This window comes from Vombatus ursinus, unplaced genomic scaffold (genome assembly GCF_900497805.2).
Source record: "Vombatus ursinus unplaced genomic scaffold, bare-nosed wombat genome assembly UNPS02014863.1, whole genome shotgun sequence".
In the NCBI taxonomy this organism is placed as follows: Eukaryota; Metazoa; Chordata; class Mammalia; order Diprotodontia; family Vombatidae; genus Vombatus; species Vombatus ursinus.
Window position 1 is genome coordinate 1191263 of NW_020954641.1, and position 26987 is coordinate 1218249.

A 26987-nucleotide genomic window follows, 5' to 3' on the forward strand; every position below is an offset into this window, starting at 1 on the left:
CTGATTCCAGAGTTAATGTTCTTTTCACTAAATTGTGCTCACATCCTAGGTCTGTTTCTTGCCACCTGAAAGATCTTGGCTTAACGATTTCACCACTCTGAGCTTTGACTCTTACATCAGTGAAATGAGGGAGGTGTACTTAATGACTTCTAAGGTCCCTTCTAACTCAAAATGATGAGTTGACGAATCTCTAAGTCAATGACAGAGCCAGGACTGGTATCCTGATCACCTCACTCACTATCTAACACACTTTGCACAAATAATGATGATGGTAGAGATAGCAACACACATTTGTTAGAATAGAAATAACTTCGTAAATAAACTTGGTATCCTTTGATGCTACACCAAGCAAAAAGTCTACTATCCTTTGAAGGAATTATGGGTTAGCTAGTTTTTGGTTGGCTTTAGCGAACCTAATGTTGGCACATAAATTATTCCTATGGCATAACGAACATAGATGTAGAACATAGAACAAAGATGTATTCTATGTTTTTGTGACTACTCAGTTTAGTGAATTTTCTGTACTCAACCCAGATGCAAAGTGAGGATTCTAATTTTCCTCATCTCTAAAATAGACATAATAAGTGGAGTAGTGGGAATTCAATTCAATCTAATTAAAATCATGTATTAACATTATGGGTCAGTCACTGTGGTAAGTCCTAAGGGTAAAAAGTCACTGACTTCAAATGACTCATTCTAGAGAGAAACATCTAGAAGGAAACAACAGGTACATAGATAAGTAAATACAAAAATATATGCAAAACAAATATAAAATGGTATATTTATTTTGGAAGGGAGGGAACTGAGGTTGAGAATCATAACAATTTCAGGAATCAAGAAAGATTTCTTGTAGGAGGTGACCCAACCTGACACCTTGAATGGAGGTAAGCATTAAAAGAGGCGGAGGTGAAGAGGGAGACAATGCCAGGCATAGGATGCAGCCTGTGCAAAGAAATAGACATGGAATGGAATTCAGAATTCTGGGAGTAACAAATCAAGCAGTTTGGTTGGAACATAGTGTGTATGAGGAAGAGGAGGAATGTGAAAAAGACAGGCTGCTGGCAAGCTGTGAAGGACATTAAATCTCAAAGAGAGGAGTATATACTTTATCTGAGAGGCCATAGTTTCCTGAGCTGGGGAGGGATGTGGTCCAGCCTGTATCTTACAAATAGCCATTTGGCAGCTGAGCAGGGGCTGGATGGGAGGCAGAGGAGCCTAGATGCAAGAATGCCAATTAGGAGCCTATTGCAATGGATAAAATGAGAAATCATGAGATCCTGAATTAGAGTGGGTGTGATGTGAATGAAAAGTAAGAGATCATGGAGATAGATATGAAAATTCTCGACTTTGAAGTCAGAGTGCCTAGTTTGGAAATCTGGCTCTACTACTAACAAGCTTTTTCATCAGTTTTTTCATCAGTCACTTAAAACTTTCTGGTCCTTTATTTTCTCATCTCTACAATAAGGGAGTTGGAGCTGATCTTGAAGAGCCTTCCCAGTTCTAATGGTCTATGCTGTATGGGAGAAGAGAAGAGAAAGAACACTGGATGAGGAATATGAAGACTTCAATTCAGAGTTCGGCTTTGTTATTTACTAACTGCATTTCCTTGGGCCAGTCATTTAACCTCTCTTGGTCTCAGTTTCCTTCTTTGTAAAATGATGGGGTTGGATTGAATGGTCTTTAAAGTCCCTTAAAACTTTAGGTTCTATGGCTTACTTGGATTTATAGGTTAAATGTGAGGGAATACTTTGTAAACATCAAAGTTCTATGGAAAGGTAAGTTGCTAAAGACTACTAGTCATTTGAAGGACAACACCCATGAGTTGTAGTGTGTTTGTTAAAATGAGGCTCATTACCTCTCATTTCGAAATTACCCTGGCTGCTTAATTGAAAATACATTTTTATAGGGTTCTTACATACCACATTTTTGATAGATTAGGGCTCTTTTTTTCTCAATGCACCTTGATTGTTCATTATTGTTTTGTAAGTTTATAGAAAGAAAATGATGCTATTCCTCTCTTCGATCTGGTTAACAGGGAAAAGAGGCAGGACAAACTTTATAGAATTCTTCTCACCTGAAATCCAAAGAAGGCTCTGTTCCTTGATAGAAAAGCAAAGAGGGTGGGAGAGGGGACAACCTCAAAGATTTGTCCTTGGAAGTGCCTGAGAGTGACTATTAGATGAGTAGAAAGACGATACTGTCTACATTGTTGGACAAATTAGGGAACGACATGTAGATCATAGGATCGTGGAATAAGAGCTGAGTGGGACCTTTGATACTGTCATAGAATACTGAACATACAGTCAGGGAACACTATGGTTCAATTCTTGCCCCAGATACTTAGTAGCTGTGTCACTTATCCCCTCTAAGTCCCAATTTCCTTATCTATAAAATATGGATAATTATAGTACTTACCTCATAGGGTTGTGGTGAGGCTCAAATGAGATCATCTATGTAAGATGCTTTGCATTCCTCAAAGTGCTGTATAAATGTGGACTATTGTTATTATCTCTTTTAATTCCTTAATTTTTTAGGTGAGGGAACTGAGGCCCAGAGTGGTGAAGTGGCTTTCTTAACTTCACCCAGTTAATATTATAACGTAGATATGATTTTAGGTCTTCTGACTCAAAACCCAGTGTCATTTTCATAATACTATGCTGCCTGGCTCCCTGTACAGTCCAGAATTTCATTAATTATTCAGAAGTGACTTAGAAATTATTCCTCTGTCTTCTCCTCATCCAAGGAAGAGAATAGCCTGTCTGACCACAAGGGGAGAGGAGTTCATTGGTCTGGTTTAATTGGAACCTGCTGTACAAAACAATGACTGACCCACATAAGCATAGATAGATAGATAGATAGATAGATAGATAGATAGATAGATAGATAGATAGATAGATAGATAGATAGATTGAGCCTTGGATTGCTTGGATTACTGAATTCCTCTGGTTTCCCTTTGGCACCGAAGTTGGTTTCCTTCTTCTTAGTCCTTATTTTATAAGGTTACAAAATTGTGGAATTGAAAGGGACCCTAGCAGTCATTTAGCCTAATCACTACCTAGAAACAAATACTCATACAGCCTACCTAACAAATGGCCAGGCAACTTCTCCTTGAAGACTTCTAATGATGGGAAACTTGCCACCTTTCAGCTAGCCCACTCCACTTTCCTTTGACTTCAAATATTAGAAAGTGTTACCTGGGCTCATTTCTGTCAGGTTTTCAAAGTTCATGAAAGCGTAGATTTAGAGCTGTAAGGGACCTTAGAAGCTAGTTAGTCTAACCCCTTCGTTTGATATGTGAGAAAATCGAGGCCAAGAGTGCAAAATAATTCTTTTGCCAGGGTTACACAGCTGGTAAGTGGTTGAGGCAGGATTTGAACTCAGGGTTTCCTAAGTCCACGTCCAATACACTTATCACTATTCCTTGTTGCTGCTTCTTGCTACTATTAAGTCATTTATTTAATAAACACTTATTAAATTGACTTACATTCTAGGCACAATAGTAGGCTTTGGAGATACAGGCACAAAGATGAAATCCTATCTACCCTCAAGGAGCTTACATTCTATCAGAGAAAGCAACATGTAGTCCTACAAAGGATATGGATAGGGATTGGATATATCAGTGTCCTTCCTAAAACTGTGGAGCCATAACTGTGTGCAACACTCCAGCTGCAAATGATATCATTTAAACCACAGGCACAACCTACGGAGCCCTATCTCAGATGCTGGGTTTATTCATATCATAAACACCTGTTAGAGTCAAACCATTACTCTTCTTAGCACTTGGGAAGATATAAACCAAAGAAAGACAAAGTTCCTTCCCTCAACTGACTTACAATATCGGAAGGGGAGAAAAATATGTATAGATGAATATAATACTAATCAAACATGATAAGCAAATAAGAGGATTAGAAAGTACTATGGCTTCATGTGAGAAAGCAATCATTCTCAACTCAGGAAAATCATAGAAGGCTTAGTGATGGAGGTGGCATTTGAAATAGGCTTTGAAAGATGCACAGAATTTTAATGGTCACAAGTGTTACTGAGTGGAACAGGATATTCCAGGTGTAAGGAGCAGAATAAGTTAAGATACAGAGATAGGAAAATATTGTGGCACATTTGGAAGATAGTGAGTACCTTGTTGACTTTGGACTTGGACTGTAGTCTGTGAAAGGGAGTCAAGTGTGTTCAAGTCAAAGAGATAGGTGTTGGCCATAGCATAGCCAGCTTTGAATGTCAGACTGAGGAGTCTATAATTATCCCATAAGCAATGTTTTGTTTAAACATCAGCGCAGGCTAGAGAAAGGGAAGGGGCTTGGGGGGTAGGGTTATAAGATTCATTTATTAATTCATTTAACAATGACATTAAGTTTAGCAAGGTGTCTGGATTATTGTGAACACCTAATGTTTTTTTTTTTCTTTCATACATTTGTTCCTTCACTTATTTTTTGCATGACTCTGTTTGTATTCAGCACTGAGAAGGAAGGCAAATATTATAAACAGGACAGAATCCTACCCTCAGGGAGTTTATCAAGTAAGGGAGTTTATCAAGTAAGAGTGTTTAGGGGATAAGGAAAGGTACTGAAATCTCCGATGAGAAAACTCCTTTTACCAATGTAGGTCAGCATATTCTCTAAAACTCATAGTCTTAGTGAGTCACCTGGATTTCTGAGAAATTAAATGACTTGCTCAAGATGACACAGCTAAGTACATATCAGAATGAAACTTGAATTCAAGGTTCTGGACTTAGAGTTAGGAAGGTGAGAGTTTGAATCCTTCCTCAGACATTTACAAGCTGTGTAATCTTGAGCAAACCACTTAATCATGCTTGCCTCAGCTTCCTCATCTGTAAAATGGAGATAATTATGGCACCTACATCTCATATTTTTAGTGATGATGGTACGCATAATGCAAGTTTAAGTATTTTGGAAACCTTGAACAGATCTAAGAATATTAGCTGTTATTATTTTTTATTACTTCTGGCTTCCAGGCCATCTCTCTATTCATTACTCTAAACAGCTTCTAGAAAAGACTATATATATATATTTTTTCTATATGCACATATATATTACAAATTAGAATATAAATATCTAAAAGGAAAGTAATAAAATGTGCTATGAGATCAGATGGGAAGATCACTTCTAACTGGAGAAGTCAGGGAAAGCTTTGAGAGAGAATAAGAATATGAATTAGACTTAAAGAAAGGATGGCAAAAGATCCAAATATTAAGACAATTGTATGACTCACATTTAGATCTTATTAATAGAAAATTTTACCCTCAGAAAATAAATTCTACTAAAAATACATTTCTATACTATTTAAGTTTTTCCTCAAACAACTCTGTGAATTAGGTGTAAGTTAGGAAGTGCAAGTAATATTATCCACATTTTACAAACTAAGACATTGAGGCAATGAAAAAAAGAATTATTGTCTCTCTCCTACGGCTCCTGGGAAGATCGAGACCCTTCCAAAATTAAAGTCACACTCAACACTTACTTCATCAAGACCCTTCATTCTTCTAGAGTGAATCATTAGGACCAGTGTTAATGGGTCTCAGCTGGGCAGCTCCATACAGAGATCAGCCAGAGCTTCCCCAGTGATTCACCTTCCCTGGTGACTCACCTGCTTGAAGGCAGTGGAAATCTTGGGAAAGGGACCGGTTGGTCAGAAAAATGGAGATTACCTGTCCCTTGAAGGCTATATCCTCTTAATGAATGAGATCTAAGGTGCGACTCATAATTGTTCTAATTTCTCCCAATGATGTGGAGCATAAAACATTCCTTTAAGTTCATGACATGCTCCAATAAATATCTTCCCTTTTAGGGTTGGAGGTAACTTTAGAAGGTGATTTTATAAACAAGGTGGGGATTCCCACTCCCAATACCATGTCTATATATATGTATGCTATGTGGAACACTTCTTCACCATAGCTGGTTTAGCTGGAGCAGTCTCACTTGGCCACCATGAAAGCAACAGGTGCCTTTGTACTTCTTTCTCTGGCTCTTTTCTGCTTCTTTTCAGGTGAGTTCCAATGATTATTGGGTATGTTATTAATTTGTTAGTATTCCATTTATTTGGCAACTATACTTTTCTGACCAGGGCAGAGACTGATAATGGATACATCTTTAAAGGAATCAGTACTTTAAAAAATGGTAGAGGGACTGGCTCTGCATAAGATCATTTTGAAGGACAAGATGGGATGATATGTAGCTAGACAAACAATTCACATCCGAAGTTCCTGAGATGGGGGTGGTCTCAATGGACTGGAATTGCCAACAATTATCAACAGTGTGACATAGCAATCAAATTAACTAATGAAATCTCAGGAGACACTAATGGAAGCCTGAGGGCAAGAATTAGGGAAGCTAAATTCCTGCTGTCTTCCATGTAAGTCAGACCTCACTCAGAAAACTGTTTAGTCCTGGGCCAAAATTTTTAGGGCAGAAGAAGGTTTCCTTGTTGGACACAGGGATAACAGATTTATTGGATTAAGGGAATGATTTGATCATTGCAATGTTTAATTTTCAGTCAAGTCACTTTTGGGGGCCACTGTCTACCCATTGTTCCTAGTTTTAAACTCTGAGAGCAAGACAAACAAGCCTAATCTCTCATCTACATGGTAATACTTCAAAAATAACTAAAAAGGCAATAAATATATGTTCTACAATCTCCCTTCCTCCTCCAGGCTCAATACTCTGATTTCCTCATATAGCACCGATTTTATTCCATTTACCATCCTGGACACCTTCCTCTTTACCTACTCCAACTTGTCAATGTTTTTCTTGGGCACAGGAATGGAAGATTTCCTGGGTTAGAGAATGAGCCCATGTCTGCATACAATCAGCCAAAACAGTGTTGGAGACCATCTTAATGATTAACATTTGTATAAATGGTCAAAATATTTCTATGTCAGTATTACCCTACACCCTGTATTAACTATTCCAATTTGGTGGCTTTTGTCATATGAACAAAGATTGTCTTGCTACACAAAGCAAGTAAATAGGCTGAATTCTTTAGGTTATTTATTTCTCCTGACCTACCTCCTCCTACCATAGAGTAGTGAAAAGAGTCTTAAGTTGAGAGTCAATATCTCTGCATTTAAATCTTAACTGTGTCACTAATTTGATGCATGACTTGGGTAAAGTTCTTGGGAAGTAAAATGAATGACTCAATGGTTATGATAGATGTACTGTAAGGTAACTTCTAGTTCTGTCATCTTATAGTTTATGTTCTAAAATCCTTTTTGGTTTTGAGAGTTTGTGAAGAATGATAATGAGAGTCATCTCATTGGATTTAAAGACTTGGATTTAAGGATTGGATTGGATTTAAAATTTTAAATTTCATCCTCCTCTTGTGCTCCTAAGAATTTTCTCTACACCTATGGCCTGAGCTGGAGCAAGTAGGGACATATAGTTCTAAACAGTTCAGACAGTAGTATAGTTGAAGTTAATTAGAAAAAAAAATCCCAAATTTTATGTGACTAATTGGCTTTATTCCACGTAGGTATATACTTAGTCATCTGAATAATTCTGCCTCCCAGTCCCAAGTTCTTTGCATTTCACTATGCTTAAAATTATTTAATTGTTTAATGAATTTAATTCCCTAAAATATTAGGCATCTATGGTATATTAGAGAGAATTAGGGTTATGATTTATAGTAAAAAGATCTGATTTCAGAAATCTTGACATTGTCATTAACTTAAACAAGTCATTTCCCCTTTTGGGTCATCAGTTTCTTTATCTCAAACCATGATCATAGAATTTCAGAACTGACAGGGACTCCTAGTTCCTTGCAATATCCCTGACGAGCATAAAGTTATCCAGCCTTTGCTTGAAGAATTCTAGTAATGGGGAACTCACTACTTTCCAATGCTATTCATTCTATTTGGGGGCAGCTTTGATAATTACTAATGTTTCCCATATATCAAAATGAAACATGTCTTTCAGCAGCTCCCAACAGTTTTGTCTTCTTGGCTTAACCAGAACAAAAATATTTAAAGTCAAATACCCCCCTTTTGACCCTTAAGACTTCTCTTCCCCAAATGAAAGAAAGATCTCCAGTTTCTAATTTGTACAACAGGGTGGTTTTTTTTTTTGTTTGTTTGTTTTTGGTGAGGCAATTGGGGTTAAGTGACTTGCCCAGAGTCACACAGCTAGTGAGTGTTATATTTCTGAGGTCCAAATTTGAACTCAGGTTCTCCTGACTCCAGGGCCAGTGCTCTATCCACTGCAACACCTAGCTGCCCCTGTACAATGTGATTTTAAACCCCCTACTAATGTGATTGCCCTCCTTTACAGACACTGATTTAGTCAAATTATTTTGGTGGGTCAAATCTCTTGGACATGATTCTCCTACCCAGTTATGAATTTCGAGAATTCCAGAATGTTACAGCCGTAGTGGAAAGAACTTTAATATAGTTAAACCTGTTTTATAGAGGAAGAACTTGAAGCCCAGAGAGGGAGAGAATTTTATCCAAAGTCACACTGAAAACCAGTGGCAAAGCCAGGGCTGGAACCTAGGTTTTCTCACTTTCATGTCAGGTCATGTCAGGTTAAACTTTACCATACTGCTTGTCAATCAGTTCCTGGCCATGATCTTTTCCTTTTCCAGTCTCAGAATAGTTTCATCCCTAGTAACCTTGGGGTAAATAAATGCTGGTAAAATGTCATAAAATCTACTACTCTGACATAGTCATAACTCTTGTCCTCTGTCTTTGATAAGTCAAGAAATCTTGCTAGATAGATACAAAGCTTTTCCTTCATTAAAGGTTTGGAAATTTCATTATATGAGTTTTGTGCTTTTGTTTTTCCAGATGTCACCAGTCAAGGAGGAGGGAAGGTCAGTACATATTATTTCTCCCTTTTTCCAGGCCAAGCAGTGACTCATTATTTCTAAATTTTATATGAAACCATGGAACCTGACTTGGGGTTGAACACAGAGAATATAATACTAAGCCCATGAGCATGTGTACCTCACCAATACAAATACGCTTTCTAGACCATTCAGTCTAAATTGGGGATTTAGGGTTATGGCTGGGAAGGGGCTCCACTTATCCTAACTGTCTAGTGGACACCTCCAACAAAATTCTAGGATCATAGCTTCAAAGGGACCTTAAAAAAACAAATAGTTCAACACCCTCACTTTACTAATGAGGAAATTGAGGTTCAGGGAGGCTAAGTGACTTGCCCAATAGTCACAAAGGTCATAAATGGTAGAATAAGGATTTGAACCAAAGTCCTCTGACTCCAAATCCAGTGTTCTCTCCATTGTACCAGGCTGCATCTTGGGCTTTAGCCATGTAAAGTGTGATTTATTGTTTTACCATGAGCAAGTCACTTAGAATCACAGGACATTAGAGTAGAAAGGGACTTTGGGGGACATCTAGTCCAATTTGACCAGAATCTTCTCTATGATATCTCCAAATAAGGCCCAAAGAGGTATGGATCTAGCCTCTACTTGAAGACATCTAGTGATAGGGAACTCACTACCTCTTCTGGCAGCCCATCCTTTTTTGGGATGGCTCTAATTGTTAATGAGTTTGTTCACATGTTAAATCGAAATTCACCTTCTTGTAAAATTTCCCCATTATACCTAGTTTTGTCCTCTGGAACCAAGTCAAACAAATCTGAAAGATCATCATCCTTCAAATGTTTTAAGAAATTGATTTTTCCCCTAAGTCTTCTTTTCTTCAGGCTAATCATTCTCAGCACCTGCAACAAGAGCTGGGAGGACATGTTTTCTGATCCACTCACTTTCCAGGCTTCCTTCCTCTGTAAATGTTGAAGCTTATCCGTATCCTTCTGCAATTGTCACACTTGGAAGGAGACATAGTACTTATGGTGTGGCCTGACTAGGGGGCCTGACTAGGGCAGAGGAAAGCAGAACTATTGTATTTCTTGTTCTCAAAACTATACTTCACCACTCTGGGCCTCAGCTCCTTCCTCTGAAGGGATTTCTAAAGTCTCTTCCAGTTCTAAAGATCCTGTTTTCTGATTGTGCACATGTTTTATAGACATAGATTAATAATAATAATACTAGCATTTATATCACACTTTGAGGTTTGCAAAACACTTTATAGATATAATTTATATGTAATATATAAATTATAGATAGAAATATATAATACCTATATATAATATCTAACATATATTATATATAGACAATATAATATATAGATATAATTTACAGATATAATTTCATTTTATCCTCACAGCAACCTTGGCATGTTAGGGCTATTGTTATCCCCATTTTATAAATGAGGAAACTGAGGCAGACAAAGGTTAAGCCACTTGCCCACAGGTACACAGCTAGGAAGTGCCTGAAGCTGGATTTGAACAGAGGTGTTCCTGACTTGAGGCACAATTCTCTTACTCATTGTACCATCTAGCTGCCTCTGTAGAGTTCTAGATACAGGTGTATGCAATGATAGTAACTCACAGCAGGGCCACCACATGGACACCAGAAATCCTTGGTTTCTCTCATGCTACTGGTGATTCCATATCGTGGCAGAATGCAGCTGAGCAGGGTAGGATGTTGTAATGCCGAGGTCCGGTTGCAGCTCTATTAATCACCAACTTACTATATAATTTTGGACGTCACTTCTCTTTGGGCCTTGGTTTCTTCCCCTTTAAAGCTATTGGATTGGACTTGGCGTGTACCAAGGCTCTATTCCAGGCCTAAGAGTCTCTGATTGTAAGTTGAATGAGAGACTGAAGTATATCCTGTTAGGACAAGCTTTACACTACTTATACCTGTAAGGCAGAAGACAAAATCTCCCTTTCAGAGCACATCAAAACCATCTTTGTCCCGTCAAAGGCAGCTCCTTAGCAGTCTATTCTCCTTGAGACATGTAGGAGAGACGATAAAACTATTCACTTTAACCTGTTTGTTCTTGACTACTAGGGCAAAAGGAAAAAAAAAATATTCTCCCCCCCCCTTGTTTTCTAGCCCATTCCTACATTAGCTTTGGGTGTCATGGAAAGAGTTCCAGGTTTGTAGTCAGAAGAAACTTTGTTTCCGATCCTGACTCTATTTAGGATCTGAAATTGAAAGGGACCTTAGTTGTCATTTAGTCAGACTTTCTCCTTTTGCTAACAGTCTCAAGGAGGCAAAGTGATATAAGATCATAGAAATAATAAAATCTTAGGACTAGAGAGGACCTTACTGACCAATTAGTTCAACTTTAACCTGGAGTATTGATTTCTCTCTATAAAATGGTTATGTTGTGATTTAGGGATAGAGTTAGGAGGAGAGTTCAGGTTCAGCTGACTCCCAGTAGAATGCACTCTCTTTCTGTCTCTTTGGCTCTGTCTCTGTCCTGTCTCTGTTTCTATCTCTATCCTGTCTTTGTCTCTCTACTTTTTTCTTCCCCCTCTGCATCCCCCCTCTCTCTTGGTCTTTGTACCTCCAATGCTCAGCACAGTATCTTATGTATAGCAGGTACTTAATAAATGTTTGTTGAATTGAATTAAATCAAGCCTGGGTCTTTCCTCTGAGTCTAGGCTCACTGCTATTTCTCCTACGCCATACTTCCTATATAACAAGTCACTGTACTTCTTTGGCCCCAGTTTCCTCCTTTGTCAAATGAGATGATTTGGATTAGAGAATTGCTTAGATCCCTTCCAGTTTTCAATCCTGTAATCTTAAAATCCTCAATACTTGATTCTTAACTTGGGGGAAAGAAAGTTACATTGAAATGTCTGAATAACTTTAATTTAAATAGAAGCACTTTAATTGCTTTCAAGTGCTTAGAGTATGAAAGTGTACCCTAGAGATGTTTTAATGAATAGATCAGAATGAACTATGATTAGCCCTTCGATTATCCGCATATACATCAGTGTTTCAAAATATATAAAACATTCATTTTGTTCTCACAAGTAGATTTAGGCTGGTCAAGACCTCGAAGATTTCTTCTTGTTTTCAGAATCTATTCTTTAACCACTTTGGCTTCCCTGCCTCCTAGAATAAGGGAGCTTCAAGGGACACCACCTATCTTCTTGAGGTTTGACAGAGGAATGAGCTGAGGCCCAGAAAGGTTAAGAACACTTACATGGTAAAGTAGAAGACGAAGATGCACTGACTTCAAATCCTTCTTTCCACTACTTCATGCTGACGTTGGGGACAGGTTACATGCCTATTGGGGTGGAGATGGACCTTGACTATGATTTATTTAGAATTATAAGGAATTTTCCAGTTCAATTCATTCATTTAATAGTGGAGGAAACTGAGGTCCCAAGAGTGGGAATGACTTGGCTACCATCGTGTAGTAAGTAAGAAACAGAGATAAGATTGAAAGTCAGCTATTCCCATTTAAAAATGAAAAACAATTATTAAGCCCTTTACCTGTTAACAGCAGCCTGCTCTGGATAGCTCTATGAATAAATGTAGTCTGTAACTTCAAGCAGCTTGGAATACAGAAACAAGATGAACCCTATACACAAACAACCATGTCACACATGATAACAGTAACAGCCCTCATTGCTACAGCACTTTAAGATTTAGATGAACAGTGGAATGAACTCTGAATTTGGAGTGAGAAGACTTGCCTTTGTCATTCTCAATGTAAACCTTAGGCAAGTCATGTAATCCTGGGTCTCACTTTCCTTATGCAAAAAACAAGGGAGTAGGACTAGATGACCACTAAGGTCCCTTTCAGTTTTAGTCCTATGTCATAATGTTTTCTGGAGAACAGTCTTGTGAAGGGGGAAATTGCATTATTATTATACCTACTTTACAGGTGTGGTCATCGAGACTCAGATAAAACAAGTGATTCACCTAAGGTCACACAATGAGTAAAGTTCAGAATCCAGACCTAGTTTCCTAACTCAAAACCAAAGTCCTTTCCATTATATCTCACTGCTTTTCATAAATTTAACAAAATTGTTTTACTGTACAATTTGGATATACATCTCCTTGTAAGAAGCATTTACTACATAGGAGAGAGCTATGTAAAATATAGTTTAGATATAACCTAATAAAAATCCCCTTTTTTTAAATTTAGGCAGTTGGGGTTAAGTGACTTGCCCAGGGTCACACAGCTAGTGTCAAGTGTTTGTTTTGAGGCTGAATTTGAACTCAGGTCCTCTTGACTTCAGGGCTGGTGCTCTATCCACTGCGTCATGTAGCTGCCCCAAAATTCTCTTTTTTCACTTACAGGCAAGGAAATCAAGGTAGTAAAATGACTTGAATGAGGTCACATAGGTGGTGGCAAAGTCAACATTTGAACCTAGGTTTTGAGACCCAGGATTCTTCCTAATACATTTTGAGGAACCTAAGCCTAAGCTTTGAAGAATTTATTACTGAAAATTGCCTGGTATTACAGGTGTTATAGGAATTAGTTCAGCCTGATACTTACTATAAACCTATAGTCCTGTACTCACTTGGCACATAATAAGCACTTAATAATTAACTTTTGTTAACTTATACAGAGAAATTTTGGGGGCATAGTCATAGGGTAGCATGGTGATTATGAACACAGCCCACCTCTGTGAATAATTTGGCCTGGAAGCTGAAATGATAGTTACCATTACTATTCCTAGTACTACTCTTGGCAAAAGCAACACATCCTTCTCTAAGACTTTAAGCAATTTTATTAAACCAACTGGGTTGTGAGATAAGGAAGCTAATTCTCAGAGACTTACTCAGGATCACACAGCTAAGGTCACAGCTAGGATTCTAACCCAGGTCTTGTTACAAGACAAGATGAGCTTCTGTCAACTATGTCAGAGTTAGAAGAGACCTTAGAGGCAATGAAGTCCAAAGCCCTCATTTTACAGAAGAGAACATGAAACTTGGAGGGTTTGTTATTTGCCCTTGGTCGCAATTGTTACAGAGATAGAATTGGAATAATTCAAGGTTTTCTAACTCCCAGTTCAGAAGAGTTAGGATTAAAACTAGATATCATAGGTCAGCATTTCCTGGAGACTCCTGAGAAATCCAAGAAGTTTTTAAAACCCAATATATTATAAAACAAAAAGAGAAAATGTTGCTATCCCAATTTTCTAACATGTTACTAGGAATAATTTTTACAAAGATACTCTCAGGAGCAATTTGAGATTAATGACCAGGGTTAGATGGGGATGGGAGCACTGAGAATTAGGGTTCAGAAATCAAGACTGGATGAGGCATGTGGGGACCAGGATGTCATTTTTTCAGTCATGTCTGACTTTGTGACCCCATTTAGGGTTTTCTTGGCAAAGATACTGGAGTAGTTTGCCATTTCCTTCTCCAGCTCATTTTGTGGATGAGGAAATTGAGGCAAACAAGGTTTAGTGACTTGCCCAGGGTCACATAGCTAGTAAGTGTCTGAGGCCAGATTTGAACTCAGGAAGATGAGTCTTTCTGACTCCAGGCCTAACACTCTATCCACTGTGCCACCTAGCTGCCTTGGGACCAGGGTAGGATGGGGTAGAAGGAAGAGCAAGCTTGGATAGTGTATTTTGGGAACCATGGTTGGATAGAAGGAACCTAGGGACAAAGTTAGAATGGTGATAATCAGGTCAGAACTGAATAGGAGAGGAGCTGGGAACCAGTAATACATGGAAAAAATTATGGACCAGGGTTTGAATGAAGGGTTTCCGTGGACCAGGAATGAAACGGAAGAATGGTGGGATTTGGGACCAAGATTAGGTGAGAATGTTGAGAACCATGGCTGGATAGGCAGATATGGGGACTAGATTTTGATTGGAAAGAGGTTAGGGGCCATGGTCAGATGGGGGATGATTTTGGATACCAGAATTTATTAAATTATAGAGGAAGAATAGGGACTGGTGCTAAATTATCAGTGTTTGGTGGTTAAAAACAAGGTTAGATGGGGAGGGCTATTTATGAGAGTTGAAGTTGGGGGCCAAGGTTGGAGAGAAGTATGAGGCCCTGGTCATCCTCAGCTCCTAGAAGTTGATATTGCATCCTATTCCCTCCTTCCACCTGATTCACATGCTCACTTCTCTCATGGGGAAGAGGGAGCAAGAATGGCCCCAGAGACTCGATGCCAGAAGGGTCAGGGGAGCCTATACTCCAGGTTTTGCATCGATACACAATTCCAGGACCCATTTATTCCATCAACCTTCAGAAAAAAAAATGTGTATGGGGAGGCAGGATGGGTTGGTAAGTAAAGAGTAGTGACCAGTGGGTTAGTTCCTTATCTTCATTGTCTGAACAGATCCTCAAAAGTATTGGTTTTAGAGCTGGTGGACCTGGTTTCAAGGTTCAGATCTCCTTGTAACTAGCTATGTGACCTTGAAGAAGTCTCTCTCTTCTCTCTGTCTCTGTCTCTGTCTCTCTGTCCCTGTATTACTGTCTCTCTCTGTCTCTGTCTCTTTGTATCTCTCTCTCTGTCTCTGTCTCTCTCTCAGTTTTCTTATCTAAATAAGGAAAGGGTTGGATCAGATAGTGCTGTCAAATTCAGACAGAAGGGGATCCCTGTGGGCAGTCCTGTCTATAGAGGTCTCAGAAAATCTCACTGGCTTTGGCTTGGGAGGAGGGGAAGAAAGTGACTATTGCTAGTTTTAGGAAATTATGAAGGCAGGAACACATCCCCCACTTTTCCAACCAGCTTTTCTCCTTTCTGAGTTTCAGTTTTCTCCTCTACAAAATAGGATAGTCATATATCACTCCTTATGTCCTAATAATCACTCCTTATGTTGTAAGGAAAGTATTTTGCAAACTGTAGCACGATAATGAAATGGGAACTATTGTGATATTATGCTTAGATGGGATCAGCATGGAGCCTATTTTTCCTGTGAAGTTCGATGACAAGCAAACCTCAAATGGCACACCCTGGAAAAGGGAGCTCAGATTCTGAGTTAAAAAATGTTCACAACTTATAAAGATCTTGTAAAGAGCAAGATTTTGGTATCATCTTCATTGATAATGGGAAAAGTATTAGATTAGGAGACAAAGGACATGGGTTCAAATCTTTACCACTATGACACTAGGAAAGATATTTTCCATTTCAAGTCTTGAAATTCCTCATCTGTAAAATAGAAAGCCTGGGTTAGGTGACCTCTCAGATTCCCCCAGGCTCAGGTATTCTGAGTTCTACTTTCTCTTTTAGGTCTAGTATTCTATTTTCTATATTCTATCTCTAAGGCCCACAAAACCATGGTTAGTGGTTTCCTGCTTGGGACAGTTTTAGTGCAAACAGACCAAAAACCCTGGCTGCCCTGAGGGTGACAGTTATGTATTGCCCATCACAGAGGCTCAGAGAGGAGGACCTTTTCTTAACTCCAATCACCAGGGAAATTGATCTGTGATGAAGTGAAATCTCTTGGGTAACTCCCGAGCCCCAGCCCTCTTTCCTCCCTTTGCTTTCCTCGGTAGCACAAATGCCTCATCCTGCATCCTTCCCTAGGGAACTGTGGGAGAATTCTAGGTCTCTAGCAAAGGTCCTTGTCTGTAGGCTAGGTGGTAAGGGACTGAATTAAGACAAGGCCACTAGTGCCTCTTCCTTATCTCCTTTGCCAAAGGAAAAAAAGAGCCTGGACCCCAAGGTTATCAGGTCAAGTATTTATCTCTGTCATGTAATGGACTTTTAGTTTTCTTTCTTTTTTTATTACTAACTATATCCATTTGGTCAAGCCAACCTTTTCAATGAATTCTGAGCCCAATTTTAATGTCGGTCCTGGACAAAATACCCCTTGGTAGGCAGTAGGAGAGACTAACAGCACCCACATAAACTGTACATGTTGGACTATACAACACACTAATTAGGAATTAAACCCACCTCTTTGAAGAACCTGATTTTCATCAGCTTAATCTGCTGCCACTATTGTGTATGTAGGGGTGTGTGTGTGTGTGTGTGTGTGTGTGTGTGTGTGTGTGTGTGTGTGTGTGTGTGTGTGTGAGAAGGAGGGGCAGGTTGGTAGCACAAGCTGCTCCCTTATCTCTGGTGGGACAAAAAGGGATTGAGATTGGCAGTTTGCATCCCATGTTACTGAAAAGGGATCTTGATTTGGAGCAACAATTTCAGCTCTTTCATATAACCTGTGGGATTTGGGACAAATCACTGCCTCTCTCAGGGCTTTTTCCCCCTTCTATAAGATGAAAGGGAAAAGTGTAGTAGAAAGACCAGTGATATTAGAATCTGAAGATGACTTGGATTTATGTCTCATCTCTACACATGCCGCATGTGACCTTTGGCAAAGTCACTTAAATTTTGTGAGCCTTAGCTTCTTCATCACATTTTATGGGAATAATAAGACTTGCATTACCTACATCAAAGGATGGTTGTGAAGAAAGTACTTTATGATACCATATAAATGTAGTATTATAATTAACAATAATAATAAATCTCATAAATACTTTGCTTTTTATGGGCTGTGCAAAGTCCCATATTACTAAAGAAATTAGTATGGGTAAATATTAAGTTTTCCAAGAAAAAAAACCTACATGTTTTAAAATGGCTGCTTGTATAAATTGTTCTCCTAGTTCTACTCATTTCATTCTTCATCAGTTCTTTGAGTCTTTCCCAGCATCTTCTGAAACTACCCCTTTTGTCCTTTCTGATGGTGCAATAATATTCCATTATGTCACATACTATAGTTTGTTCCCCAATAATTAGACACCCCATTTTATGAAAAAAGTTATATGAAAATAGTTGTTATAAATATTTTATACACATGGATGCTTTTTCTTTTTTTTTACTTTTTAAAAATTTATTTTATTTTTAATTTATGTGATAAAATAAGCACTTCCATAACATAGTATGATAAAAAAGATTCCACAGGAAACTAAAAATCTATTATGTATAACTTGCTATTTCATTTACAAATATAATACATTTATATATAATAAATTTCTTTTTTTTCTTTTTCTCTGTTTTTCTCCTTTTTTTCTTTCCTCCTCCACCTTAGAGATGGCTACCATTAGACATACTTATCCACATACACATGCACACACATGTAAAATTATTCTGTACATACTTTTATTTACCAGTTCTTTCTCTGGATGCAGATTCCACCTTTCTTCATATGTCCCCTAGTAGTGGCATAGTTTGGTCAAAGGGTATGGACAGTTTAGTGACATGTTTGAACAATTCCAAATTGCTTTAACTTGGGAATTTACATAGAGAAATAGAACATTTATTAAGCACTTACTATGTGCCAAACATTTTTATAAGCTCTGAGTTTGTAAATATTAGCAAGCAAGGTGGGCCTTGCCTTCAAGGAGTTTCCATGGTAATAGCTGAAAAAAAAGCAGAAGAAGGACAGCTGAAAGGGTGAGAGTGGGGAATTATATATGTGGTTGCAGGCTAAGGATATGGTCAAGGAGTGACATGGTGGCCTGATTCCAGGAATGGTAATGTAAACACTCATGTCAGAGCCCAGTGTCCCAGGGGTTAGACTCTACAGCTCCAGTGGGAGAGAGATAGGATTATGGCCAGAGTATAGATAGCAAGGCAGAGAGATGGCTTTACTCTCCTATAAAGACAAGAACATTGGGCTAGACATCAGGACATCTGGATTCTATTTCCTATTCTACCTTTATCTTTCTCTGTGGTGTTGGGGAAATCACTGTTCCTTCTGGGCCTCAGTTTCTCTATCTGTAAAATTAAAGCTTGCATTATATGTTCTATAATGTTCTTTCCAATAGTAGTCAACGAATCTAAGTGCCTAAATATGATTGTTTCTTTATCCATGAACTATCATATAGCATCATCTTAAGGGGCTTACCAAGGAATATCATATTGGTGGTAGGTTTGCCACCTGCCAGTTCCTCAGTAACACTCTGGGGCCATTCAGTACAGGGGAAAGATTGCATCCTTCCCCCTCCACCCCCACCATATTTCTTTATGACAGCAATGTTCCAAATTTGATGCTTATCATAATCACCCATCATTGTTGATAAGAAGACTAAATTATAGTCAACTCTCTATTTACAATGGTAGAAGAAAAGGTAATGCAGGTGAAAAATCTCTCTTTCTTAAATGGCTTAATCATAAAACTGGTACATAAAGGGGTTGATTTTAGCTTCATGGAAAATATACTGACTTTGTGAATGTGGTCATTTCTGAGATTCTGTAAAACATTCTTCTATTGTACTATGCTAGGTGGACTGCGGTGAATTTCGAGACCCCAAGGTATATTGCACCAGAGAATCTAACCCTCATTGTGGCTCTGATGGCCAGACTTATGGCAACAAGTGCTCCTTCTGTAAAGCGGTGGCGTAAGTAATTGATCTCTATTTCCCCATGAGTAAAATGGGAGGTTGGACTAGATAACTCAAAGTTTCCTTCAAGTCTCACATTCCGTGTTCTGTCTTCTAAGGTCCCTCCCAGCTCCCATACTCCATGTTCCATGTTCTAAGATCCCATCCACTCAGAAAATCCCAAGCTTTACATAAAACTTGTTCAAAGACTCCTAAAGAGTCAGCCTTATTATAATTCTACCCATTAGAAGTAGAATATATATTTGTATCTGCCAAAATACCAAGACCACAGAAACTCATGCTATTGAAGAATATTAGAGCTAGAGAGAATCTCAAAGATGATCTGCTTCCATGTTCTCATTTTATATGTGAGGAAAGTGAGACCATAGGGAAGATAAGGGACTGAACCAAGATCACACAGTTAACAAGTGGACGAGTCCAGAATTCACACCAGGTGTCCTTAATCCAAATGAATTTTTCCTTCTAAAATGTCATACTTCCTCCTTATGTCAGACAATGAGCTCTAGGCTTGGGTATTGCTAGATTCAGATGACCCAACCACATAGACTAGTGGTTATTTCAACAGCTTCTTACCCTGCTGCTGCTACCAAGGGATAAATGCTTATGTTCTTTTGAGAGAAAAAAAAACTGATGGGAACTTAGAACACCTAGGCTCTTTTAGATCTGAAATTGACTGTTACTTACTGTGTGATTTTGGACAAACTCCTTCACTCCTTAGGACCACTGTTTCTCATCTATGAAATAAGACAGTTCAACTAGATGAGCTTTGAGGTCACTTCCAGCTCTGCTCTTCTTTAACTATCATATTTGTATGTGTCTCTTTCACAGGGAAAGTGGTGGAAAGGTGAAATTAAAGCATCAGGGAAAATGCTGAAGCTTGACTAGTGTTGTGTGCGGACCACCCTCCAGTCTCTACTCCTCCATTGTCCTGATCTCTTTCCTTATTCCTCTTCTGTCTTGTTTTTCTGTGAGGGATCATACTATAGATACACATCTTTTACTGACCTCAGGCCTGGAGAAAGGTTTCAGCCTAAACCAATTTACATCTATGCCCTCTGACATATTCTATATGAATAAAGTAGATTCCACAGAAGCCTGAGTCTTGTTTTAATTTCGACTAATGTCAGTGCATAGAGGGATATGCAGTATAGCAGAAAGGATCCTGAGATGGCAACAGATGATTTGGGTTTGCATCTCAACTCTGCCACTAACCAACTATAGGACCTGGTGCAGGTTGGTTTTTTTTTTGGAACCTCATTTTCTCTATCTGTGAAACATTATTAAAGAGGCGATTTGTGAAAAAAGGAAAGTAATCATCACTCCCAAACAATAAGAGTTCATCAATAGTAAGTCATGCTAGGCCAAGTTAATTTCCTTTCTTAACAGGATTACTGCATTATGGATCAGGGAATATTATAGCTGAAGCATTTCTGAATTTCACCAAGGTCTTTGACAAAGTCTCTCATGATGCCTTTGTTGACCAATGAGAGAACAAAGAGGTTGGTTCAGAAGTAGATGGAATGGACCAAAAGAGTAGAGATTTTGGAAAAATGTCAACATGGTTGTATGAATCTAGTCAAGTATCCCAGATGTCTGTCATTTAACATCTATTTTTGATGACTTGAACAAAGCCTGATATGTTGTTAAACTTATCAAACTGTAGCTAATGGGAAAAAAAGGATAGCTAACAAAAATTGACAGAATTGTGAATAAAAAAAAAGATCTTGACAGCTTCAAACCAGAGGATAAGTAAAAGTTAAGAGAGAAGAATATGACTCCATTTGGATTAAAAATTAATTGCAGACATAAAAGTTAAGTTCTTAACAGAAGTGAGAGATTATGGATGTGGAATATGAAATACACAGTTAGACTCAATTGACATGTTCAGTTTTGTGGATCTGCTCCTCCTATTTTTTTTAAAACTTTTTTTAATGAAAGATGGATATCTGAGTAGGGGAGAGTAAGATATATTTAGAAATGAAAGTGATATGAAAACAAAAGTTATCAATAGAAATTAAAAATAAGATAGGGCAAATGTGTCTAGACAACAATTCATGGGGGAAAAAAAGTTTAAATGGACTGCAAAATGAACATGAGTTAACCATAATCTGGCAGCCAAAAGAAATTCATTTGATCCTGCACTGCACTGAGATCAGCATAGCAACAATCAACAAGAATTCATCTATACCTACCATGTGGCAGACACTGTGCTAGATGCTGAAGAGACAAAAATGAAATATTTCCTGCCTTCAAGTAGCTTTCATTCTTTAAGAGGAGTCAAATTACATATATACACATTTGTGAACACATATTAAAACAAATACAAGTTTATTTTGGTGGGCTGGGAGGATTAGGAGAAGTTACTTTTAGGAGACAATGCTTCAGATGAGATTCAAAGGAATAAAGAGATGCAAGAGACAGAAGTGAATATGGGGTGTAAGCAAGACATGGGACATGTCCAGAGGAAGTAGATAGAATATTCTCTGAGAGGAACAGCAAAAAGACCAGTTTGGTTGTACCAAAGAGGTGTGTGAAAAGGAATAATGTATAATAAGGCTAGACATATAGGTTAGAGCAAGGTCATAAAGGTATTTAAATGGCAAACTGAGATATTTGGATTCAATGGTTTCCAGAATGCTAAATGTGGATAATGCTGATGTCCTGACCAAAACATATTTGCCTTATTGTGCTGAGCTCTGGGTATCTTATTTTAGGAAGGACATTAAAAAAAAAAACATGTCCAATCTGGGCATGGTGGTACATATCTGTAATCCCTGATCCTGAGGAGGCTGAGGCCCATGGATGATCTAAGCTTAGGAGTTAGTAGCTGGAATAGACTAAAGCCAACTGAATATCTATACTAATTTCAGCACCAATATGGTGAGCCTTTGGGGATGGGGAGCCTCCAGATTGTCCCAGAAGGGGCAAACTAGCCTGGCCTGGGGAAACATAGAAAATTAAAGTCCTGTCCTAATTGATAGTGAAATCAGGCTGTGAGTGGCTACTGCACATCTAGCTAAATGGAGATAGGGAGACATTCTATTGAAAAAAACAACCAAATGAATGAATGAATGAATGAATGAAATAAATGAAAGAATAAGCAAATAAATAGATGGATGCCCATTTATCTCTTCTGATACTGCCACTAACCTGGTGAAAGACCTCATCACTTCACATCTAGACTATTACAATTGCTTTCTGGTTGGTCTCCTTGCAAAAAACCTCTCTCTAGTCCATCTGTTACACTCAACTGCCAAAGTGATCTTCCTAAAGTGCAGATCTGATCATATCACCTCTAACTCAACAAACTTCATTGGTTCCCTATTACCTCCAGAATCAGATACAAAATCCTCACTTTGGTATTCAAGGACTTTCATAACCAACCTTATCCGAACTCTTTTTCCCCTCTTCTTAACTCCTATACTCTCGTATCCCCTACCTACTCTTTCATCCAGTGATACTGGCCTCCTTGTTGTTCCTGGAATAAGACACTCATTCTCCAGATATTTTCACTGACTGTTCATGCCTGAAATACTCTTGCTCCTCATGTCTACTGCCTGGTTACCTTCAAGTCCCAGATATTATTCTTTCTGCCTAAGTCATGCACCCTTTTTCATCTTATCTTGTTATATCATATGAGATGATTTCGTATGCTTAGTTTCTGTCAAACTGCTTTGTAATTTTCCTAGCAGTTTCTGTCAAATGGTGAGTATTTGTCTCAAAAGTTTGGATCGTTAGGTTTATCAAACACTAAGTTACTATTGGCATTTACTATGGTGTATTGTATACCTAATCCATTCCACTGATCCACCCATTTATTTCTTAGCTAGTACTGTAATGTTTTGAATGATTACCGCCTTGTAATTTAGTTTGAAATCTAGTACTGTTAGGCTGTCTTCCTTAACATTTTTTTTCATTCCCTTCATATTCTTGACCTTTTGTTCTTCCAGATTAATTTTGTAATATTTCTTCTAGGTCTATAAAACATTTTTCTTATAATTTGATTAATATGGCACTGAATAAATTAGTTTAGGTGGAATTGTCATTTTTATTCCAAGCTCTCCATTACTTTAGCATGGAAGCTGATAAATCTTATGTAATCTTGACTGTAGTGTCACAATATTTGAATGGTTTCTTTCTGGATGCTTTCAATATTTTCTCTTTGACCTGAGAGTTTTGGTATTTGGCTATAATATTCCTGGGAATTTGTATTTTGGAATTTCTTTCAGGCAGTGATCGGTAGATTCTATAAATTGCTATTTTACCCTTTGGTTCTAAGATATTGAGAAATTTTTTCTTTATAATTTCTTGAGATATGGTGTCTAAGATCTTTTTTTTAATCATGGTTTTCAGGTAGTTCACTGTTTCTTAAATGATCTCTCCTTGATCTATTTTCCAGGTCAGATATTTTTTCCAATGAGATATTTCAAATTTATTTCTAGTTTTTCATTATTTTGATTTTGTTTAATTATTTCTTAATGTCTCATGGGGTCATTAGCTTCCACTTGCCAAATTCCAATTTTTTAAAAAAAATATTTTTTTTCAGTAATCTGTTGTATTTCTTTTTCCATTTGGCCAATTCCCTCTCTCTGTCTCTCTGTCTCTCTGTCTCTCTCTCTCTCTCTCTCTCTCTCTCTGTGTGTGTGTGTGTGTGTGTGTGTGCCTCTTTTACCATTTGGCCAATTATGTTTTTTAAGATGTTATTTTCTTCAGTAATTTTTGTGCCTCTTTTATGAAACTGTTAATTCTCTTTTCACATTTTTTTATTACTCTCAACTCTTTTTTTCCAACTTTTCTTTTCCCATTCTTAATTGATTTTTAAAATATTATTTTGCTCTTTCTTTAGCTCTTTCAGGAATTCTTGTTGGGCTTGTACTCAATTTTTATTTTTCTTTGAGACTTTGTAGCTATTTTCACATTGTTGTCTTCTGAATTTATATCTTGATCTTCCCTGTTACCATAGTAAATTTTTGTGGTCAGATTCTTTTTGTTGTTATTGTTTGCTCATTTTCCAGACTATTTCTTGACTTTAATGTTTATGTTAAAGATGGACTCTGCTCACCTGGAGGGCAGTATCCCAAGCTTTAGTCTTTTTCATGCTATTGTTTTTCATAGCTAGTTTCTGGAGGTCTGTAAGTTTTCAATACCTCTAAGGTGATTTGATCCTGGGAATGGTGTGGTCATTGGTTTGCTGGTCCATGTTCTCGTCTTTATTTAAGAAGGGCCTTTGCTCCACTGCAACCACAAGTGCTAAGACTCTTTTCTGATCTGGACATGGAACTAGGCAGCTGCAAGTGCTATTGCTCCCCTCCACCCTGGAATTGCAATTTAGAACTGCTTATGGGCAATGGAGTTGCCAAACAGCACCCTATCCAGCACCCAGTGCCAGCATAGGGGTCTCCTGTAATCTTTTTTGCTGACCAGTTATCCAACCTCCTTAGCATCTCTGTGATGAGAGCTCCCAACTACTGCTATAGTTGTCACTATAGTCCCCAAGTCTCACCACTGGTGTTGCTGTCATGGACCATATCCACCATCCCCCACCCTAGTGTCACAGACCTCTCTTATCAGTGGGCAAGCCACTTAATGAGCTCCATGCAACTCATTGACTATCAATTACAGAGAAGGTGCCAAAGTGCATTGATAAAGGAAATTCCTCACTTTGAAGTCCTTACTCTGATAGAATTACAGTTCTTGAACTAAAAAAAAAGTGTTTAATATCTAAACCTACTTATCTTTTATAACTAACAGAGTCTATTTCCTTAGACCAGGTATTCTTTTTGTTGTTGTTGTTGCTTTTAATGGTATTTTATTTTTATCCAATTACATGTAAAGACAAATTTTAACATTTGTTTAAAAATTTTTGAGTTGCAAATTTTCTTTCTCTCTCAGCTCCCACTTGATAAGACAATAAGCAATCAGAGATAGCTCATGTATGTGTAATCATATAAAACATATTTCCATATTAGCCATTTTGTAAAGAAGAAACAAACCAAAAGAAAAGAAACCACAAAAAACAAAGTGTAAATAATATCCTTTGATCTGCTTTCAGACTCCCTCAGTTTTTTCACTAGATGAATAACATTTTTCATTATGGGTCTTGCATGAAATTGTCTTGCATCATTGTATTGCTGAGGATAGCTAAATCATTTATAATTGATCATCATAAAACATTGCTGTTTTATTATGTACAATAATCTCCTGATTCTACTCACTTTATTTTGCCTCAGTTCATATAAGTCTATCCAGGTTTTTCTGAAATCCACCTGCTTGTCATTTCTTGTGGAACAATGATATTCCATTGCATTCATAGACCACAACTTGCTCAGACATTCCCCAATTACTGGGGGCCCCCTTAATTTCCAATTCTTTACCAACACAAAAAGGAACTTCTGTAAATATTTTTGTACATCTAGGTTATCCCCTCCTTTTTATCTCTTTGACATACAGACGTAGTAATGGTTTTGCTAAATCAAAGGGTATGCACAGTTTGATTACCCTTTGGGCATAGTTGCTCTCCAGAATGGTTGGATCAGTTAACAACTCCACTAACAGTGCATTAGTGTCCCAATTTTCTCAGATCCCCTCCAACTTTTATCATCTTTCCTTTTCTGTTATATAAGCCAATCTGTTAGGGATGAGGTGGTACCTCAAACTTGTTTACGTTTCTCTAATAGATAATGATTTTGAACATTTTTTCATATGACTATAAATAGCTTTGATTTTTTCATCTAAAAACCATCTGTTATATACTTTTACCATTTATCAATTGGAGGACTACTTGTATTCCTATAAATTTGAATCAATTCTCTATATATTTGAGAAATGAGGCTTTTATCAGAAACATTTGCTGTAAAAGTTGTTTCCTAGCTTTCTGCTTTCCTTGTAATCTGGCTTGCATTGGTTTTGTTTATGCAAAATCTTTTTAATTTAACATAATCAAAATCATCTATTTTATATGTTGTAATTCTCTCTATCTCTTGTTTGGTCATAAATGCTTCCCTTCTCCATAGATCTACCAGGTTAACTCTTCCTTGCTCTTTTAATTTGCTTATGGTATCATCCTTCATGTCTAAATCATGTACACATTTTGACCCTATCTTGGTATGCAATGTAAGATCTTGGTCTATACCTAGTTTCTGTTATATTGTTTTCCAGTTTTCCCAGCAGTTTTTTGCCAAATAGTGAGTTCTTGTTCCAGAAGGTGGGGTCTTTGGGTTTTATCAAATACAAGATTTCTATTTTCATTTGCTACTATTTCTTGTGTATCAAATCTATTTGACTGGTCTTACTTCTCTATTTCTTAACCAGTACCAGATAGTTTTGATGACTGGCACTTTATAATATAGTTTTAGATCTGGTATGGCCAATCTATCTTCCTTTCTATTTTTTAAATCAGTTCTATTGATATTCTTCACCCTTTGTTATTTTAGACAAATTTTATTATCTTTTCTAGCTCTATAAAATATTTTTAGTAGTTTGATTGGTAAATAATTTAGGGAGAATTATAATGTTTGTTATATTGGCTCAGCCTACCCATGAACAATTGATATTTTTCCTATTGTTTAGACCTCTCTTTATTTCTGTAAAAAGTGTTTTGTAATTGTGTTTCTATATTTCCTGGTTATGTCTCGGTGGGTAGAGTGAAGTATTTTGATTGTCTACAGTTATTTTAAATGGGATTTCTCTTTTTATCTCCTGCTGCTAAGTTTTGTTGGTAATATGTAGAAATGCTGATGATTTATGTGGGTTTATTTTTGATCCTGCTATATTGATAAAGTTGTTAATTATTTCAATAGTTTTTTAGTTGATTCTCTAAGATT

At 37.5% G+C, this 26987-nt stretch overlaps 1 protein-coding gene across 1 annotated transcript; it reads left to right on the forward strand.

Moving 5' to 3' along the window:
- The first annotated feature begins 5940 nt into the window (after positions 1–5940).
- Positions 5941–20242, forward strand: LOC114027845 (serine protease inhibitor Kazal-type 6-like). Its single transcript, XM_027842035.1, has 4 exons — positions 5941–6018; positions 8810–8835; positions 19046–19161; positions 19993–20242. The coding sequence occupies exons 1-4, from the start codon at positions 5961–5963 to the stop codon at positions 20036–20038; spliced, it is 246 nt and encodes an 81-aa protein (XP_027697836.1). The 5' UTR covers positions 5941–5960; the 3' UTR covers positions 20039–20242.
- Positions 20243–26987: the final 6745 nt, after the last annotated feature.

Coding starts and splice junctions, on each gene's coding strand:
- LOC114027845 (XM_027842035.1), top strand. CDS start 5,961: ATGAAAGCAACAGGTGCCTTTGTACTTCTTTCTCTGGCTCTTTTCTGC. Junction 6,019..8,809: donor TCTTTTCTGCTTCTTTTCAG/GTGAGTTCCAAT, acceptor TTGTTTTTCCAG/ATGTCACCAGTCAAGGAGGA. Junction 8,836..19,045: donor CCAGTCAAGGAGGAGGGAAG/GTCAGTACATAT, acceptor GTACTATGCTAG/GTGGACTGCGGTGAATTTCG.